This window comes from Mobula hypostoma, chromosome X1 (assembly GCF_963921235.1).
Source record: "Mobula hypostoma chromosome X1, sMobHyp1.1, whole genome shotgun sequence".
In the NCBI taxonomy this organism is placed as follows: domain Eukaryota; kingdom Metazoa; phylum Chordata; class Chondrichthyes; order Myliobatiformes; family Myliobatidae; genus Mobula; species Mobula hypostoma.
This window is the reverse complement of record NC_086128.1, coordinates 8,024,684-8,043,033: the sequence shown is the minus strand read 5'-3', so window position 1 is coordinate 8,043,033 and position 18,350 is coordinate 8,024,684. Positions and strand designations below refer to the sequence as shown.

General features: G+C 41.8%; 1 protein-coding gene across 6 annotated transcripts in view; it reads right to left on the bottom strand.

Moving 5' to 3' along the window:
* LOC134340122 (protein TANC2-like) overlaps positions 1-18,350 on the bottom strand; it is an 828,834-nt gene that overhangs the window by 227,584 nt on the left and 582,900 nt on the right. For all 6 annotated transcript variants that reach the window (XM_063036995.1, XM_063036994.1, XM_063036997.1 and 3 more), the window contains one exon: positions 15,305-15,568. In XM_063036995.1, coding sequence (XP_062893065.1) covers positions 15,305-15,568 — 264 coding nt within the window. The remainder of the gene's footprint in view (positions 1-15,304; positions 15,569-18,350) is intronic.

The following is an 18,350-nucleotide window of genomic DNA, read 5'->3' as shown; positions in this document are numbered from 1 at the left end:
TGGAACAGTATCATTCCTCATGAAACGCTCCTCTACAATGTTGCCAAGGTTAACAGGTTACATTATTCTAAGAGCTACCACTTACTGAGAGCTCTCAAAACAACCATGTATTCCTAGTCCTGCTCCCTGGATTACAATCCAGGTCACAGACCTTGAATGAAGCCCCAGTTTGATGCCAGGCCAATTTTGTACTACACACTCAAGATAATGACTCTTGCATGCAGCAAATGCTAATCATAGTCTTCAGTCATTGCACATAAAGTCAGGGGCCCCACATCATTACTTGTTAACATTATCAAAGCCAGTGCCTCTGAAAGTATGTTGTGCACTTGAAGTTAGTGAGATCATTGTTAAAGACAGAGAGAGAAAGCCAGAGAGAGAGGGAGGGAGGGAGAGAGAGAGGAGAGAGGGAGAGAAAGAGGGAGAGAGGAGAAAGGGGGAGAGACAGGGAGAGGGAGGGAGAGAAAGAGGGAGAGAGGAGAGAAGGGGAGAGCGAGAGCAAGAGACAGACACCAACTCTTCATACAGGAGATGTTTTTGGAGTGCAGTCAAGGACACTGAGGGGATATGCAAGAAAGTCTCTAGGCTAGGAACTGGATGTAGAGCTAGAACAAGGTTAATGACTTTGGTTATGCAAGTAGTGAAGAATAGAAAGTGAGTCTACCAAGTTCCATATCATAAACTGCAACCCAATCACTTTGCTACCAAGGAAGGTGGGACCTATACAGAAGGACGGTTTGCACCTGAACTGGAGGGGGACTAATAGCCTAGGGGGAAGGTTTTTTGCTGTTGTGGGGGGTGGGTTAAACTAGAGTTGCAAGGGGGTGAAAAACAGAGCACCAGAACAGATAGTGGAGGGGTTGTGGAGAAAGATGTTGTTAAGCCTGCAAAGTCAGGAATGAAAAGGTGGAGCATAATGGGACTAATGTTCTAAGCTGCAAATATTTCAACGTAAGAAGAATTGTAGGAAAGTCAGATGAGCTTAGAGCATGGATCAGCATCTAGAATTATGATACTGCAGCCATTAGTGAGGCTTGGTTGCAGGAGGGGCAGGACTGGCAGCTCAGTGTTCTGTAGTTCCATTGTTTTAGACGTGAAAGGACTAGAAAGGGTGGACGTGGGGAGGATGCTTCCTATGGTTGGTGTATCCAGAACTAGAGGGCACAGCCTCATAATTGAGGGGTGACTCTTTAGAACAAAGGTAAGGAGGAATTTTTTTAGCCAGAGTGTAGTAAATCTGTGGAATGTTCTGCCACAGACTGCAGTGCAGGCAAAGTCTGTGCGTATATTTATTTTAGATTATGAAGACACGTAGTCCTCTTTTATTGTCATTTAGTAATGCATGCATTAAGAAATGATACAATATTTCCTCTGGTGTGATATCACAAAACACAGGACAGACCAAGACTGAAAAAACTGACAAAACCACATAATTATAACATATAGTTACAACGGTGCAACAATACCATAACTTGATGAAGAAGTCCATGAGCACAGTAAAAGTTCAAAGTCTCTCAAATGTCTCGGTCAGGCCATCAAAGGATATGGCGAGAAGCCAGGTGCATGGGATCGAGTGAGATTTGGGATCAGCCATGGTGGAATGACAGAGCAGCCTGAATGGCCTAACTCTGCTCCCATGTCTTATGATTTTATGGTGACAGAATGGGAGGGACTTAAGGGGGAGAGGTGACATAGAAACACAGGAACAGAGAAAATAGGTGCAGGAGTAGGCCATTCGGCCCTTCGAGCCTGCACCGCCATTCAGTATGATCATGGCTGATCATCCAACTCAGAACCCTGTACCTGCCTTCTCTCCATACCCCCTGATTCCTTTACCCACAAGGGCCATATCTAACTCCCTCTTAAATATAGCCAATGAACTGGCCTCAACTGTTTCCTGTGGCAGAGAATTCCACAGATTCACCACTCTCTGTGTGAAGAAGTTTTTCCTCATCTCGGTCCTAAAAGGCTTCCCCTTTATCCTCAAACTGTGACCCCTTGTTCTGGACTTCCCCAACATCGGGAACAATTTTCCTACATCTACCCTATCCAATCCCTTTAGAATTTTATACGTTTCAATCAGATCCCCCCTCAATCTTCTAAATTCCAGAGAGTATAAGCCTAGTTGATCCAGTCTTTCATCATATGCAAGTCCTGCCATCCCAGGAATCAATCTGGTGAACCTTCTTTGTACTCCCTGTATGGCAAGGATGTCTTTCCTCAGATTAGGGGACCAAAACTGCACACAATACTCCAGGTGTGGTCTCACCAAGGCCTTGTGCAACTGCGGTAGTACCTCCCTGCTCCTGTACTCGAATCCTCTTGCTATAAATGCCAGCATACCATTCGCCTTTTTCACTGCCTGCTGTACCTGCATGTCCACTTTCAATGACTGGTGTATAATGACACCCAGGTCTCGTTGCACCTCCCCTTTTCCTAATCGGCCACCATTCAGATAATAATCTGTTTTCCTGTTCTTGCCACCAAAGTGGATAACCTCACATTTATCGACATTAATTTGCATCTGCCATGAATTTGCCCACACACCTAACCTATCCAAGTCACCCTGCATCCTCTTAGCATCCTTCTCACAGCTAACACTGTCGCCCAGCTTCGTGTCATCCGCAAACTTGGAGATGCTGCACTTAATTCCCTCGTCTAAGTCATTAATATATATTGTAAACAACTGGGGTCCCAGCACTGAGCCTTGCGGTACCCCACTAGTTACTGCCAGTGACATTACTAGTCAGGGAAAATGTCACAGTAATGCTCAGTCAGGACAGACTGGAGAACTCTCCTAGTGAGGATTTGTGGTTAGAATGGAGGAATAAGAAAGGGATGACCATTTTAGTGGGACTATATTATAGACAACCCAATAGTTAGCAGGATTTAGGGCAGCAAATTTGTAGAGATCACAGACTGCTGTAAACAACATAATGTTGTGATAGTGGGCGATTTTAACTTTCCACATATTGACTGGGACTTCCATACTGTAAAAGGGCTAAATGGGATAGAGCTTGCCAAATGTGTTCAGGAAAATTTCCTTAACCAGTACATAGAAATCCCAACTAGAGAGAGTGTGAAAGTAGATTAGGGAATGAGATGGGGCAGGTGACATAAATTGTGTAGAGGAACACTTTGCATTAGTGATGAAAATGCCATTAGTTTCAAGGTAATTATGGAAAAGGATAGGTCTGGTCCTTGGATTGAGATTCTAAATTAGAGGAAGGCCAATTTTGATGGCATCAGAAATGATCTGGCAAGTGTGGATTGGGACAGGTTGTTTTCTGGCAAAGGCGTACTTGGTAAGTGGGAGGCCTTCAAAGTGAAATTTTGAGGGTACAGTTTGCATGTTCCTGACAGAATAAAAGGCAAGGATAAAAGATTAGGAGAACCTTGGTTCCTGAGAGATATTGAGGCTCCGGTCAAGAAAAAGGAGGAGGTGCATAGCAGGTATAAGCAGGTAGGAACAAATGAGGTTCTTGAGAAGTATAAGAAATGCAAGAGAACACTTAAGGAAGAAATCAGGAGGGCTAAAAGAAGGCACAAGGGTGCCCTAGCAGACAAGGTGAAGGAGAATCCTAAGGGATTCTACAGATACGTTAAGACCAAAAGGACAGCACGGGAGAAAATTAGTCCTCTGGACGATCAGAATAGCAATCTATTTGCGGAGCCAGAAGAAATGTGGGAGAACTTAAATGCAGTTTTTTGCACCAGTATTTACTCAGGAGATGGAGGTACAGAGTCTACAGAGGTGAGGCAAAGCAGCAGCAAGGTCATGGACCCTATACAGATTACAGAGGAAGAGGTGTTTGCTGTCTTGAGGCAAATCAGGGTGGATAAATCCCCAGGGCCTGACAACGTGTTCCCTCAGATCCTGTGGGAGGCAAGTGCAGAAATTGCAGGGGCCCTAACAGAGGTACTTAAATCATTAAACAGTCGACGATTCGGGTCGAGAGCCTTCATCAGGATGTTCTTTTCCATAGAAGCTGTCTGGCCTACTAAATTAGCTCTAGCATTGTGTGTGTGTGTGTGTGTGTGTGTGTGTGTGTGTGTGTTGCTTTGATTTCCAGCATCTGTAGATTTTCTCGTGTTGTGCTATCTAAGTCACCCTTAGCAACGGGTAAGGTGTCAGAGAATTGGGGTTTAGCTTGCTTGTTATGTACACCTGTTAGGGTGCATTCTCCAGTTACCTTATAAGGTAACCGTAGCCTTCAGCCAGGAGCAGATGTCATCAGGTGTTTCCCAACCTTCACATAGTGTTTCAACCCTTAACCACGACACTCCCCAGTTGGTGGGCCGGCAGTGGTGGCCAAATCACTGCTCATCTGCTCCGGGCTTCCAGCTCCCCTCCTCGCCTACTCCAAATCCAACAAGAGGCTCATTCTGCCTCTTCCCCCATCCTACAAGCTGCTTGTTTTTCCGCTATTTATAGCTAATGTTGTTCCGCTATTTAAGAAAAGCTCTAAGAATAAGTCAGGAAATTACAGGCCGGTGAGCCTGACATCAGTAGAGGGAATGTCATTGGAAGGTATTCTAAAGCAGAGGTCCCTAACCTTTTGCGCACCGCTAACCAGTTTAATATTGACAATATTCTTGAGGACCTTGCGTGCGTTCAAGTTCAACAGTGGGTGTGACAGGAAATGAGGAAAGGTGCAGCTGACTCATATCGGTTCATATCGCCAAATCATATCCTTTCCTCGCGGCCCAGTGGTTGGGGACCACTGTTCTAAAGGACCGGATATAGGAGTATTTGGGTAGACGGGGACTGATTCCGGATAGTCAACATGGTTTTGTGTGGGGTAGGTCATGTCTAACTAATCTTATAGAGTTAGTTGAGGAAGCTACCAGGAAAGCTGATACAGGGCAAGGTCGTGCATGTTGTCTATATGGACTTTAGCAAGGCATTTGACAAGGTTCCACATGGGAGGTTGGTCAAGAAGGTTCAGTCACCTGGCATTCAAGATGAGGTGGTAAATTGGATGAGAAATTGGATGAGACATTGGATCTGTGGGAGAAGCCAGAGAGTGGTAGTAGAGGGTTTCCTCTCTAATTGGACAACTATGACTAGTGGTGTGCCACAGGGATTGGTGCTGGGTCCTTTGTTGTTTGTCAACTATATCAATAATCTGGATGGTAATGTGGTAATTAGCAAATTTGCAGAAGACACCAAGATTGGGGGTGTAGTAGACAGTGAGTAAGACTATCAAAGCTCATAGCAGGATCTAAACCACCTGGAAAAATGGGCTGAAAAATTGCAGACAAGTGATAGATGTTGCACTTTGGGAGGACCGACTAGGATAGGTCTTGCACAGTGAACGGTAGGGCACCGAGAGTGCGATAGAACAGAAGGATCTGGGAATACAGGTCCATAATTCCATGAAAGTGGGGTCACAGGTATATAAGATTGTAAAGAAATTTACTGGCATATTAGTCTTCATAAATCAATGTATTGAGTTCAGAAGTTGGGAAGTAATAATGAAATTGTATAAGACGTTGGTGAGGCCTAATTTGGAGCTGTGTGTGCAGGTTTGGTTACCTAACTACAGGAAAGATGTAAATGAGATTGATAGAATACAGTCGGCCCTCCTTATCTGCGAGGGATCGGTTCCGGGACCCCTTGCGGATACCAAAAAACACGGATGCTCAAGTCCCTTATTCAACCTGTCTCAATGAGGTGGACCTTAGGACCCAGTGGAACCCCGGACCTTATTTAACCTGTCTCAATGCGGTGGACATTAGGACCTGGCTGCAGAGCTCTGAATCTGCTGTGTTTCTGTTCACGAAAATAATCACCATCATGATTGAAAATAAAGTGGAAATAACAGCAATCGGAAAGAGGTGAAACGCCATCGGTTATTGGAAATGCGTTAGGCTACAGTCGGTCAACGATCGGAACAATTTTAAAGGATAAAGTGAGAAAGGCCCTGCCCCGATGAAAGCTACAATTATTACTAAGCAACGTAGTGGTTTAATTATTGGGTTTTGGGGTTTTGGGTTTTTTGATCCTCCACATCAAATGTGGATGGAGTGCAAGCTAGGGAGTGGTCTGTCACTGCATCGCTCGGCGCTGAAACATACGTTTCCTTAAGTGTTTTATATACATAGAAAGGTAAAATATATACTATATACTAAGACAAACGTTTGACTAACTGACACTAAATAATACCAGATGTACTTGTTCTGACTTACTTAGTAAGAGAACTTTTGGGTTTTTTTCGATCCCGATCCACGATAACCTACGTACATCCTCCCGTATACTTTAAATCATCTCTAGATTACTTATAATACCTAATACAATATAAATGCCACATAAAATAGTTGTTATACTGCATTGTTTAGGGAATAATGACAAGAAAAAAAAGTCTGTACATGCTCGAACAACAAGTGCTGGAAGAGCACTTCCGGGTTTTCTCGATTGGTGGTTGGTTGAATTTGCGCATGCAGAACTCGTGGATGAGGAGGGCCGACTGTACAGAGAAAATTTACAAGGATGCTGCCAGAACTTGAGAACCTGAGTTTTAGGGAAAGATTGAATAGGTTACGACTTTATACCCTTGAACATGGAAGATTTTGAGGGGAAATTTGATAGAGGTGCACAAAATTACGAGGAGTAAATACAGGCAGGTTTTTCCACTAAGACTGGGTGAAACTACAACTAGAGGTCATGAGCTAAGGATGAAAGGTGAAATGTTTAAGAGGAACATGAGGGGGAGCTTCTTCATTCAAAGGGTGGTGAGTGCATGGAATGAGCTGCCAGTGCAAGTGGTAGATCCTGGTTTGATGTCAACATTTAAGAGAAACTTGGATAAGTACATGGATGGAAGGGGTATGGAGGGCTGTGGTCTGGGTGCAGGTCGATGGGACCAGGAAGACTAATGGTTCAGCAAAGATGAAATGAGCCAAAGGGCTTGTTCCTGTGCTGTAGTGTTCTATGACTATGAATCGTAAGAGTGTGTGCGTTCTGGGCCCAGTTATTTTAGTTATTTTATTTTATTGTTGGTGATGACAGTTGTCAATGACTTAAATTTTTGGAAGATGAGAAGTAGCAATGGCTGTTCCTTACTTTACATCATGTGGCACACAACATAGATATAGGCTCATCAATAGATTCTGTACCAATCAAGCACTCTTCTCAACTAATCCTATTTACTAGCAATTAAGCCAAAGGCTACTATGCCTTGTAATTTAGATGTTTGTCCAGATAGTTCTTAAATTGTATGAGAGTAATTGCCTCCATCGCCTTCTCAGGCAATGTGTTCCATAACAAGTAAAAAAGTGGTGAAGGCAACATTTGGCATGCTTGCTGTCATCGGATATTGCAAACATTGGGACATCATGTTACATCTGTACAAGACATTGGTGAGAATGCACTTGGAATATCTTGTACAGTTTTGGTCGTCACATCATTGGAAGGATGTGGTTAGGCTAGAGAGGGTACAGAAAAGATTCACAAGGATGCTACTAGGAATGGAGTCCATGAATTATAAGGAGAGAATGCATAGGCTTGGACTAATTAGACACCTTGGTTGGTCTGGATGAGTTGGGCCAAAGAGTCTATCTCAATGTTGTATAACTCTAATGCTCTAAAGATGCTGCTTCAGCATGCGAAATGCTCCACTTTCAGATTTCTCATGATAGCACAGCTCTCTTTATGTTAATGCCTATGAGTGAGAAATAACAGAACGTAAACACAATATGATTTTAAAAATAAACTTTCTCTTTTTTAGTCTCCTATGCCTTACCTCGCAGGGAACATTTACTTGGAATTTGATCACTTCAATTCAGGTGCATGGTTAACTTTTCATACCAACAAAACTCAAGACATAATATTTTATTTTAAACACCAAAATATTAAATAGTATTGTGAAAGGCAATGAAACCCTTCAATAATTATGCAGGGTTTCTGATAATTACTGCCTCAATTGCTATTTCAATCCTCCACAAACTGGGATCAGAGCTCCACTAAAAGTATGTACCTATGCATGGTTGTGGCATTCCAAATGGCTGCAAGAGAGGTTCTTGATCAATATGTTGACATTTAAATCTCAACATACTGATCAAGTAAGTGGAAAGCTGCAGTCATCTGGACCAAAGATGATATGAAGCACAAGTATTAGCAGGTGGCCATTGAGATAACATCAAAACAGAATTTTTCTCGAATCTGGAATATACACTGAGAAAAAAATACATGATGCATCAAATTTCAGACTCAAACACTGTACCTTGTGAGTAATGCCTTCTAACACAACTAGGAACAATATTTCTTCCTCTTTGATCCCCAATCGCTCTCACCGCTCTCACACACTCAACCTCAGCACCCCCACCCCCAACAACCATTCCAACTTTGCAGTTCAGTTGGTCTTTTACACTTTTTAATCAGCTTATCCCTTCTCAGCAACTTAACAGTTCAAAATTTGCATGTGGCTCTGGTTGCTCAAAACATGCAACTGGAGCAACCAACTGACTGGACCACTACAGAAACGTCCATGATTAGCTAATACTATGGAGACACGATAGTGCATCTCACCTACAGAGACAGTGAGACTTAGCAACAATTTCTCGAATCGTCAATCAGTCTCCAATGATTTCTTAGCAGATTGCAGAAGTGCCAAATGAGAGTCCAGGTTTTTGCTTTGCACAACTGCAGTGAGTGGAACACATTAAGACGTGCTTCCGCCTGTGTGGCTAATTTTAGCTGGCACTTTTTGAAAGTTACATGGATCACTGATGATGTTTCTGTGCTGTAGGTGTGAAACATCTAATGTTCTACAGATTCATGTAACTGGTCAAATCTCTGGATTTATATGCTTCTCAGAAAAACATCAAACTTCACACATCAAATACCTAAGCCATTTTCAATGCAATTGATACAATCTTTCTGTTGACCAAGTTCAATTTTGTGAACCCTAACACAAATGCCTAGAAGCTCATTATATAACCTTTATTAAAATAATTTCCAAATCTTCTTGAAGAGAGCATCTGCTACTCATTTTTCTACACAGACCAAGTAAAAGTGGAAACTGCTATGTAGAGTGTGTATGATCCCTGAGAGTATGTGAAGATCCCTGCTGCACCTGATGACCCTGTGATCTCTGTCTCAGAGGCCAACGTTAGGCTGGCTTTAAAGAAAGTGAACCCTCATAAGGTGGAAGGTCCTGATGGAGTACCTGGTAAGGCTCTGAAAACTTGTACCAACCATCTAGCGGGAGTATTCAAGGACATTTTCAACCTCTCACTGTTACGGGTGGAAGTTCCCATTTGCTTCAAAAAGGCAACAATTATACCAGTGCCTCAGAAGAATAATGTGGGCTGCCTTAATGACTATCCCCCAGCAGCACTCACATCGACAGTGATAAAATGCTTTGAGAGGTTGGTCATGACTAGACTGAACTCCTGCATCAGCAAAGGGATGTCTTCAGGGAGTGGTGTCTCAGAAAGGCAGCGTCTATTATTAAGGACCTCCAGCACCCAGGACATGCTCTTTTCTCACTGTTACCATCAGGTAGGAGGTACAGAAGCCTGAAGACGCACACTCAGTGATTCAGGAACAGCTTCTTCCCCTCTGCTATCCGATTCCTAAAAGGACATTGAATCTTAGGACACTACCTCACTTTTTTTTAATATACACTACTTCTGTTTTGTGTACGTTTTTAAATGTATTCAATATACACATACTGTAATTGATTTACTTATATATTTATTTTTTAAAAAAATTTTTCTTCTATATTATGTATTACTGTTAAGTTAACAAATTTCATGTCATATGCCGGTGATAATAAACCTGATTCTGATTCTGATATATCATGAATGGAAAGTCACATTCAATCATACTAATTCACTAGCATGCCCAAGATTTTGTATATCTGCATAGAATTAATTTATGACTCTTTATTGTGCTGAGAAGTTAGTAGGAAGTTCTATTTACAGACCAGGTTTATGTCTACAATAGGCATTACTTTCTTTGCTGGCGTGATTTCAATATTTCAGGGATAACTATCATATTTCTTTTAAATGTTAAGCTTTTTTACTCCTTAATTCTTGAAGCCAATTAAACTTTTTTAACACAATTTCTAATAACTTGAGGCTTCATAAGATAAAACCTTCACAAGTTTTGAAATTATCTATCTTATACCGACTTATTGATATGGCTGTCAGAGCCCAAATGAAGATAAACTCCAATCACTCATTTTCCAATACAATTCTCCAAGAAGTGTTCAGATCTTATTAGTAGTTGGAACAAATTCCACTTTCAACAATGTGCATGAATCACTTTTTTGGTCCTCTCTCCTTCTTCAGGATATTGTGGGCAGAGTAACTCCACATTTCAGTAACTGCATATAATCTCCAGTTTTTCTGTGTCACTGCCCAATAAGTTTGCCTGAAAGGTTTTCTTTTCAAAAACAAAATTTTTTCCACACAAAAACATCTATGCCTTCTGAAAATCCTTCTAATGGATTACAATCAACAAAATCATTCTTCAACAGACTACTAAAATATCCTTTTCTTTTAGATGGTTCTTGCCTGGAACTCAGACAGCATACAATACCCAAGCTAAAATATCAGCTAATATCCGATTAAGTGATTAGTTTGTCTGATTAGTAGGCATTCGAATAATTAACTGATGTTTTTCACCTGAGACAAGTAACAAAAGAAAAGCAATCTTCCACAACGAAGCGAATAAGCCAAAAGAAATTACCAAGAAAGAGTGTCGAGAACCTTCATGGACTTCAGCAAGGCACCTGACAAGGTCCCACATGGGAGGTTGGTCAGGAATGTTCAGTTGCTTGGCATTCAAGAAGAGGTAGTAAATTGGATTAGACATTGACTTTGTAGGAGAAACCAGAGAGAGGTAGTAGAGAGTTGCCTCTCTGGTCAGAGGCCGGTGACTTGTGGTGAGCCACAGGGATCAGTTCTGGGTCCATTGTTGTTTGTCAATATATCAACAATCGGAATGATAATGTGGTGAACTGGATCAGCAGATCTGCAGATGACACCAAGATTGAGGGTGTAGTGAACAGTGAGGAGGACTATCAAAGCTTGTAGCGGGATCTCAACCAGCTGGAAAAATGGGCTGAAAAATGGCAGATAGAATTTAATGCAGACAAGTGTGAGGTGTTGCACTTTGGGAGGACCAACCAGGGTAAGACTTACACGGTGAGCAGTAAGGCACTGAGGAGTGTGGTAGCACAGAGTGATCTGGGAATACAGATCTATAATTAATTGAAAGTGGCATCACAGGTAGATAGGATTGTAAAGAAAGCTATTGGCACATTCACCTTCATAAATCTCGAAGTATTAAGTGTAGGAGTTGGGATGTTATGTTGAAGTTGTATAAAACGTTGGTGAGGCCTAATTTGGAGTATTGTGTGTAGGTTTGGTCACCTACTACAGAAAAGCTGTAAATAAGATCAAAAGAGTACACAGAAAATTTACAAGGATGTTGCTGGGACTGGAGGATCTGAGTTATAAGGAAAGATTGAATAGGTTTGAATTTTATCCCCTAGAATGTACAAGATTGAAACATAGAAACATAGAAAATAGGTGCAGGAGTAGGCCATTCGGCCCTTGGAGCCTGCACCGCCATTCAGTATGATCATGGCTGATCATCCAACTCAGAACCCTGTACCAGCCTTCCCTCCATATCCCCTGATCCCTTTAGCCACAAGGGCCATATCTAACTCCCTCTTAAATATAGCCAATGAACTGGCCTCAACTGTTTCCTGTGGCAGCGAATTCCACAGATTCACCACTCTCTGTGTGAAGAAGTTTTTCCTCATCTCGGTCCTAAAAGGCTTCCCCTTTATCCTCAAACTGTGACCCCTCGTTCTGGACTTCCCCAACATCGGGAACAATCTTCCTGCATCTAGCCTGTCCAATCCCTTTAGGATTTTATATATTTCAATCAGATCCCCCCTCAATCTTCTAAATTCCAACGAGTATAAGCCTAGTTCATCCAGTCTTTCATCATATGCAAGTCCTGCCATCCCAGAAATCAATCTGGTGAACCTTCTTTGTACTCCCTGTATGGCAAGGATGTCTTTCCTCAGATTAGGGGACCAAAACTGCACACAATACTCCAGGTGTGGTCTCACCAAGGCCTTGTACAACTGCAGTAGTACCCCCTGCTCCTGTACTCGAATCCTCTTGCTATAAATGCCAGCATACCATTTGCCTTTTTCACTGCCTGCTGTACCTGCATGCCCACTTTCAATGACTGGTGTATAATGACACCCAGGTCTCGTTGCACCTCCCCTTTTCCTAATCAGCCACCATTCAGATAATAATCTGTTTTCCTGTTTTTGCCACCAAAGTGGATAACTTCACATTTATCCACATTAAATTGCATCTGCCATGAATTTGCCCACTCACCTAACCTATCCAAGTCACCCGGCATCCTCCTCACAGCTAACACTGCCGCCCAGCTTCATGTCATCCGCAAACTTGGAGATGCTGCATTTAATTCCCTCATCCAAGTCAATATATATTGTAAACAACTTGAGGGGATATCTGATGAAGGAACAGTCAGCCTTCCTTTTCTGCGAGTCCTGCATGCACAAATTGAACCAACCACGAATCGAGAAAACCTGGAAGTGCTCTTCCAGCACTTGTTGTTCGAGCATGTACAGACTTTTTTTCCTGTCATTATTCCCTAAACAATGCAGTGTAACAACTATTTTACATAGCATTTACATTGTATTAGGTATTATAAGTAATCTAGAGATGATTTAAAGTATACGGGAGAATGTGAGTAGGTTATCGTGGATCGGGATCGAAAAAAAACCAAAAGTTCTCTTACTAAGCAAGTCGGAACAGGTACATCTGGTATTATTTAGCGTCAGTTAGTCAAATGTTTGTCTTAGTATATAGTATATATTTTACCTTTCTATGTATATAAAACACTTAAGAAATGTATGCTTCAGCGCTGGGCTCGGGAACGGAAGTTCCCGAGTTCGATCCAGTGACAGTGCGCTCTCCATCCGTGCTGGGTTGATGTGGAGGATCAAAAACCCAAAACCCCAAAACCCAGTAATTAAACCACTGCATTGCTTACTAATTGTAGCTTTCATCAGGGCAGGGCCTTTCTCACTTTATCCTTTAAAATTGTTCCAATCGTTGACCGACTGTAGCCTAACGCTTTTCCAATGACCAATGGTATTTCACCTCTTTGTGATTGCTTTATTATTTCCACTTTATTTTCAATCGTGATCATTTTCGTGATCAGAAACACTGCGGATTCAGAGCTACGCCGCCGGGTCCTAATGTCCACTGCACTGAGACAAGTTAAATAAGGTCCGGGGTTCCGCTGGGTCCTAAGATCCAGCGCATTAACACAGGTTGAATAAGGGACTTGAGCATCTGCGTTTTTTGGTATCCGCAAGGGGTCCTGGAACCAATCCCTCATGGATAAGGAGGGCCGACTGTATACAAAATTACGAGGGGTATAGATCGGGTTTTTCCACTGAGGTTGGGTGGGACTGTAACTAGAGGTCATGGGCTGAGGGTGAAAGGTGAAATGTTTATAGGGAACATGAGTGGAAACATCTTAACTCAGAGGATTGTGAGAGTGTGGAACGAGCTGCCAGCACAACTGGTGGATGAGCATTTGATTTCAACATTTAAGAGAAATTTGGATAAGTACATGGTTGGGAGGGGTATGGAGGGCTATCATCCAGGTGCAGGTTAATGGGAGTAGTCTGCTTAAATGGTTGGGTATAACTAGCTGGGCCGAAGGGCCTGTTTCTCTGCTGTAGTTTTCTCTGTCTCTGAGTTTTTTTATGGCCCTATCATTCTAACTACTGCAATCATAAGGAGGCAATAAACAGTCTGAAGAGCCAAAGTGATAAAAATGGAACAATATGACACTTAGCAATTTAATATTCACTTCCGATTTTGAGAATAATTTTTACTAACAATGTAGAACTATTTATAGCAAGTTATTACTGAGAGAATCAAAAAGGAACTAATTCAAAAACTTCATAAAGATCTCATCTGCTTCAGGTAAAGATTAGCAAAAGTAACGAATTCTATATTAATTTTTTTATATATTCAAATAGGTAACAACTGTACTTGAAAGACTTAAAGGAAGTCATGAACTACAAGCCCTACAGTGATAACAATCAAGTAAAATGTAATTTATATTTGAAGCTTTTGAAAGAAAGGGTGGAACTTAACCAACTAAAACGTGAATCAAATTCCTCATACAAACACATAAAAAGGATATTTACACTTCCTAAGCAAATACCAGCAGGAAACATCCAATAGGCTGTATTATAACTTTTTACATCATAAAACTGCAGAAAGGACACAGTTTACTCCTGTAGATCACAGTTAGCTCTAAAATTACATTTCAGTCTGTAATTTATTTTGTAAGACACTTCAAACAGATATGCCTTAAACCTTGAAGTAAATCAAATGATCAATTCATTTTCATCTTTGATTATACATACAAAAACAAAATACTTGCTGACAAGTGGTAACTATTTATTGTTGTACCGGCATATTAAAGTTGCAAAATCATAACATGAGCCAATTTATCAATTTAAAGAGCATGTGAAATTTACTGCGCTGTAGTATTAAATTATTAGACTATCATCTGTTACTATAAAAAGTCAATATGTATAAAAATCTTGCAGAGGTAAGCTTAAGAATATGGTACCACAGCGCCAACATCAAATATTTTAAAAAGCCAATAATTAGTGATAAAACATAAGCTCTTTCTCAGGGCTGCTCTATGCACATGGACTTTCAGCTTCAGCTGAATATATATTAGATCGCATTTCCAGATAGAGGTCCAATCAACTGAAGTCACCATCTCACTATGTTCTGCAAGGTAATACTCTATTGAGAGTGAAAACACAAAGAGGTGTACAAAATTATGAGGGGTGTAGATAGGATAAATGCAATCAGGCTTTTGCCACTGAGGTTGGGTGGGACTACAACGAGAGACCATTGGTTAAGAGTGAAAGGTGAAAAGTTGAAGGGGAACTTCTTTACTCAGAGGGTCATGGTAGTGTAGAATAAGCTGCCAACACAAATGGTGCATGCAAGCTCAATGTCAACATTTAAGAGAACTTTAGATTGGTAGAAGGATGGTAGGGGTATGGAAGGTTATGGTCTGGGTGCAGGTCAATGGGAGTAGGCAGTTTAAATGCCTCAGCACAGACTAGATGGGCTGAAGGGCCTGTTTCTGTGCTGTACTTATCTATGACTCTATGAAACACCACAAAGTCACCAAGATAGAAACACTGATAATCAGATGATTAGTTTTAATTTATTACAGAAACCAAATCTACATTCTTACCTGCTACAGAATTTGGTCGAGGCATTAAATAGAGAGGAATCGAGTGAACAGATTGAGATGAGACAGTCTCCAAGTTTCTTTCCGGGAATTTATTCAAGCTGAATGTGGAACCCGATATATTTTCATCCACTCGATACAAACAGGAATCCATGGCAGATTTCTGACCATGCCAAGGTTTAACGTTCGCTCTGGAACTTGATTCCTTACTGCTTTCCCCGCCATATTTGGATCGGTCCATGTTTTCTGAATAACTTGTCAAAGTTGCTACAGATTAGAAGATTGGGGGAAAAAAAAGAATATGTTAAGGATTAATAGTACTCAGAATTAATTATAATTTTACTGGATGGTCTTCCATTGGCCTGAACCAAGCCATTTGTTTCCTTGTGGCTCCAGTGCAGACCACCGATGCGATATAGCTCCTTGAACCTCCTTTCCAACCCAACATAGAGTCTGTCTCAGCCAAGCCCAGTGTTTTCACCAACAGCATTGCTTTGACAATGAGTGAGTCCACTATCTCAGGCCCACCAGCTGTCTAAGATCAGTGGTGGCAGCTGCTTGTAAAAATCAAATTTGGACCCTGTGAAAAAAATCTTTAAAAAATAGGAATAAATATGTTTTATCAAGATAAAACACTGATGCACAGCCTCAAGGAGCAGACTTCTGAGCTAAAGATCTGGGATGCCTGCAGAAAGCAGCAGTGACAGATTGAGCTCTATGAGTCCACCAGGGCAGTGATGAGACAGACTTAGCCAGTGGTAACAACACATTGTTGCTGGTTTCATTCTACAGCACTGTTGCACAAAAATATATGGACAATCCCAGTTTGTGCTGGCATTAAGTTTAAAGATCCACTCTACTTTTATTTTATGGGAAACAGCTTGTAACCTTCTGCATCAGCCTCAGATGGGACTTCATATATATATATATAAATAAAATGATCTGGTACCACTGGTGTTTGGATTACAGAGGCATCGATGAACTCCAACCATGACTTTGGACAATGGAGACAGGAGGTCATCAATAGCCTATGCTCCACTGGGAGCTAAGAGCCCAAGAAGAAGACAACAACCACTGGTGTTGGAGAAATGCTGCAGTCCTTCAAGGAGATGTGCCTCCCAATGTTGTTGTATAGGAAGTTCCAGGATTTAAAGCCGACTTAAGATATATTTCCATATCATGGTGGTAAGACTTGGAGAAATTGTAGTTGCTTGTATTTCTATGGGTCTGATCTGCCTTTACCTTTCTTAGGAGTACAGGTCAGAGTTTAGGGAGGTGCTGTTGGAGCTCTCAGGAAGTAGCTGCAGGGTGTTTTGTAGATGGTAGCACTGCAACTCCTGTGATCTAGTGTTGGAGGTAATGAGAGCTAGTGTGCCTAATGGGTGTCAGCTAAGCAGGCTGTTTTTGACTGGATAGCGTAGAGGCTTTTAACTATTGTTAGAGTTGTACTTATCCCAGGCAAGTGAGGATTATTCCATCACACTCTTCAACTGTGCTGTGTAAATGGTGGAAAGGTATGGGGTGTCAGGTCACTTAACTTGGAAGGATAAGCTAATTTCATTACAGTAAGTGATCTCGTTCCAATAACTTGATGGCAGTGGTGCACCCTACCAATTTCTTCCTCATAATGCGATGAGGTGGAGGATAAATGCGTGGCTGAGGGATTGGAGCAGGGGGCAGGGATTCAAGTTTTTGGATCATTGGGACCTCTTTTGGCGCAGGCGTGACCTGTACAAAAAGGACGGGTTACACTTGAATCCTAGGGGGACCAATATCCTGGCAGGGAGATTAGCGGGGGCTACTGAGGTGACTTTAAACTAGAATGGTTGGGGGGTGGGAATCAAATTAAAGAGGCTAGGCAAGAGGAGGTTAGTTCACAACAGAGGGATGGGAACCAGTGCAGAGAGACAGAGGGGTGTAAAGTGAGCGTAGAAGCAAAAAGTACAAAGGAGAAAAGTAAAAGTGGCAGGCCGACAAATCCAGGGCAAGCATTAAAAAGGGCCACTTTTCAACATAATTGTACAAGGGCTAAGAGAGTTGTAAAAGAGCGCCTGAAGGCTTTATGTGTCAATGCAAGGAGCATTCGTAATAAGGTGGATGAATTGAAAGTGCAGATTGTTATTAATGATTATGATATAGTTGGGATCACAGAGACATGGCTCCAGGGTGACCAGGGATGGGAGCTCAACGTTCAGGGATATTCAATATTCAGGAGGGATAGACATGAAGGAAGGGGAGGTGGGGTGGCGTTGCTGGTTAAAAAAGAGATTAAGATGTGGAATCGATATGGGTAGAGCTGCGTAACACTAAGGGGCAGAAGACGCTGGTGGGAGTTGTGTACAGGCCACCTAACAGTAGTAGTGAGGTCGGAGATGGTATTAAACAGGAAATTAGAAATGTGTGCAATAAAGGAACAGCAGTTATAATGGGTGACTTCAATCTACATGTAGACTGGGTGAACCAAATTGGTAAAGGTGCTGAGGAAGAGGATTTCTTGGAATGTATGCGGGATGGTTTTTTGAACCAACATGTCGAGGAACCAACTAGAGAGCAGGCTATTCTGGACTGGGTTTTGAGCAATGAGGAAGGGTTAATTAGCGATCTTGTCGTGAGAGGCCCCTTGGGTAAGAGTGACCATAATATGGTGGAATTCTTCATTAAATGGAGAGTGACATAGTTAATTCAGAAACAAAGGTTCTGAACTTAAAGAGGGGTAACTTTGAAGGTATGAGACGTGAATTAGCTAAGATAGACTGGCAAATGACACTTAAAGGATTGACGGTGGATATGCAATGGCAAGCATTTAAAGGTTGCATGGATGAACTACAACAATTGTTCATCCCAGTTTGGCAAAAGAATAAATCAAGGAAGGTAGTGCACCCGTGGCTGACAAGAGAAATTAGGGATAGTATCAATTCCAAAGAAGTAGCATACAAATTAGCCAGAGAAAGTGGCTCACCTGAGGACTGGGAGAAATTCAGAGTTCAGCAGAGGAGGACAAAGGGCTTAATTAGGAAGGGGAAAAAAGGTTATGAGAGAAAACTGGCAG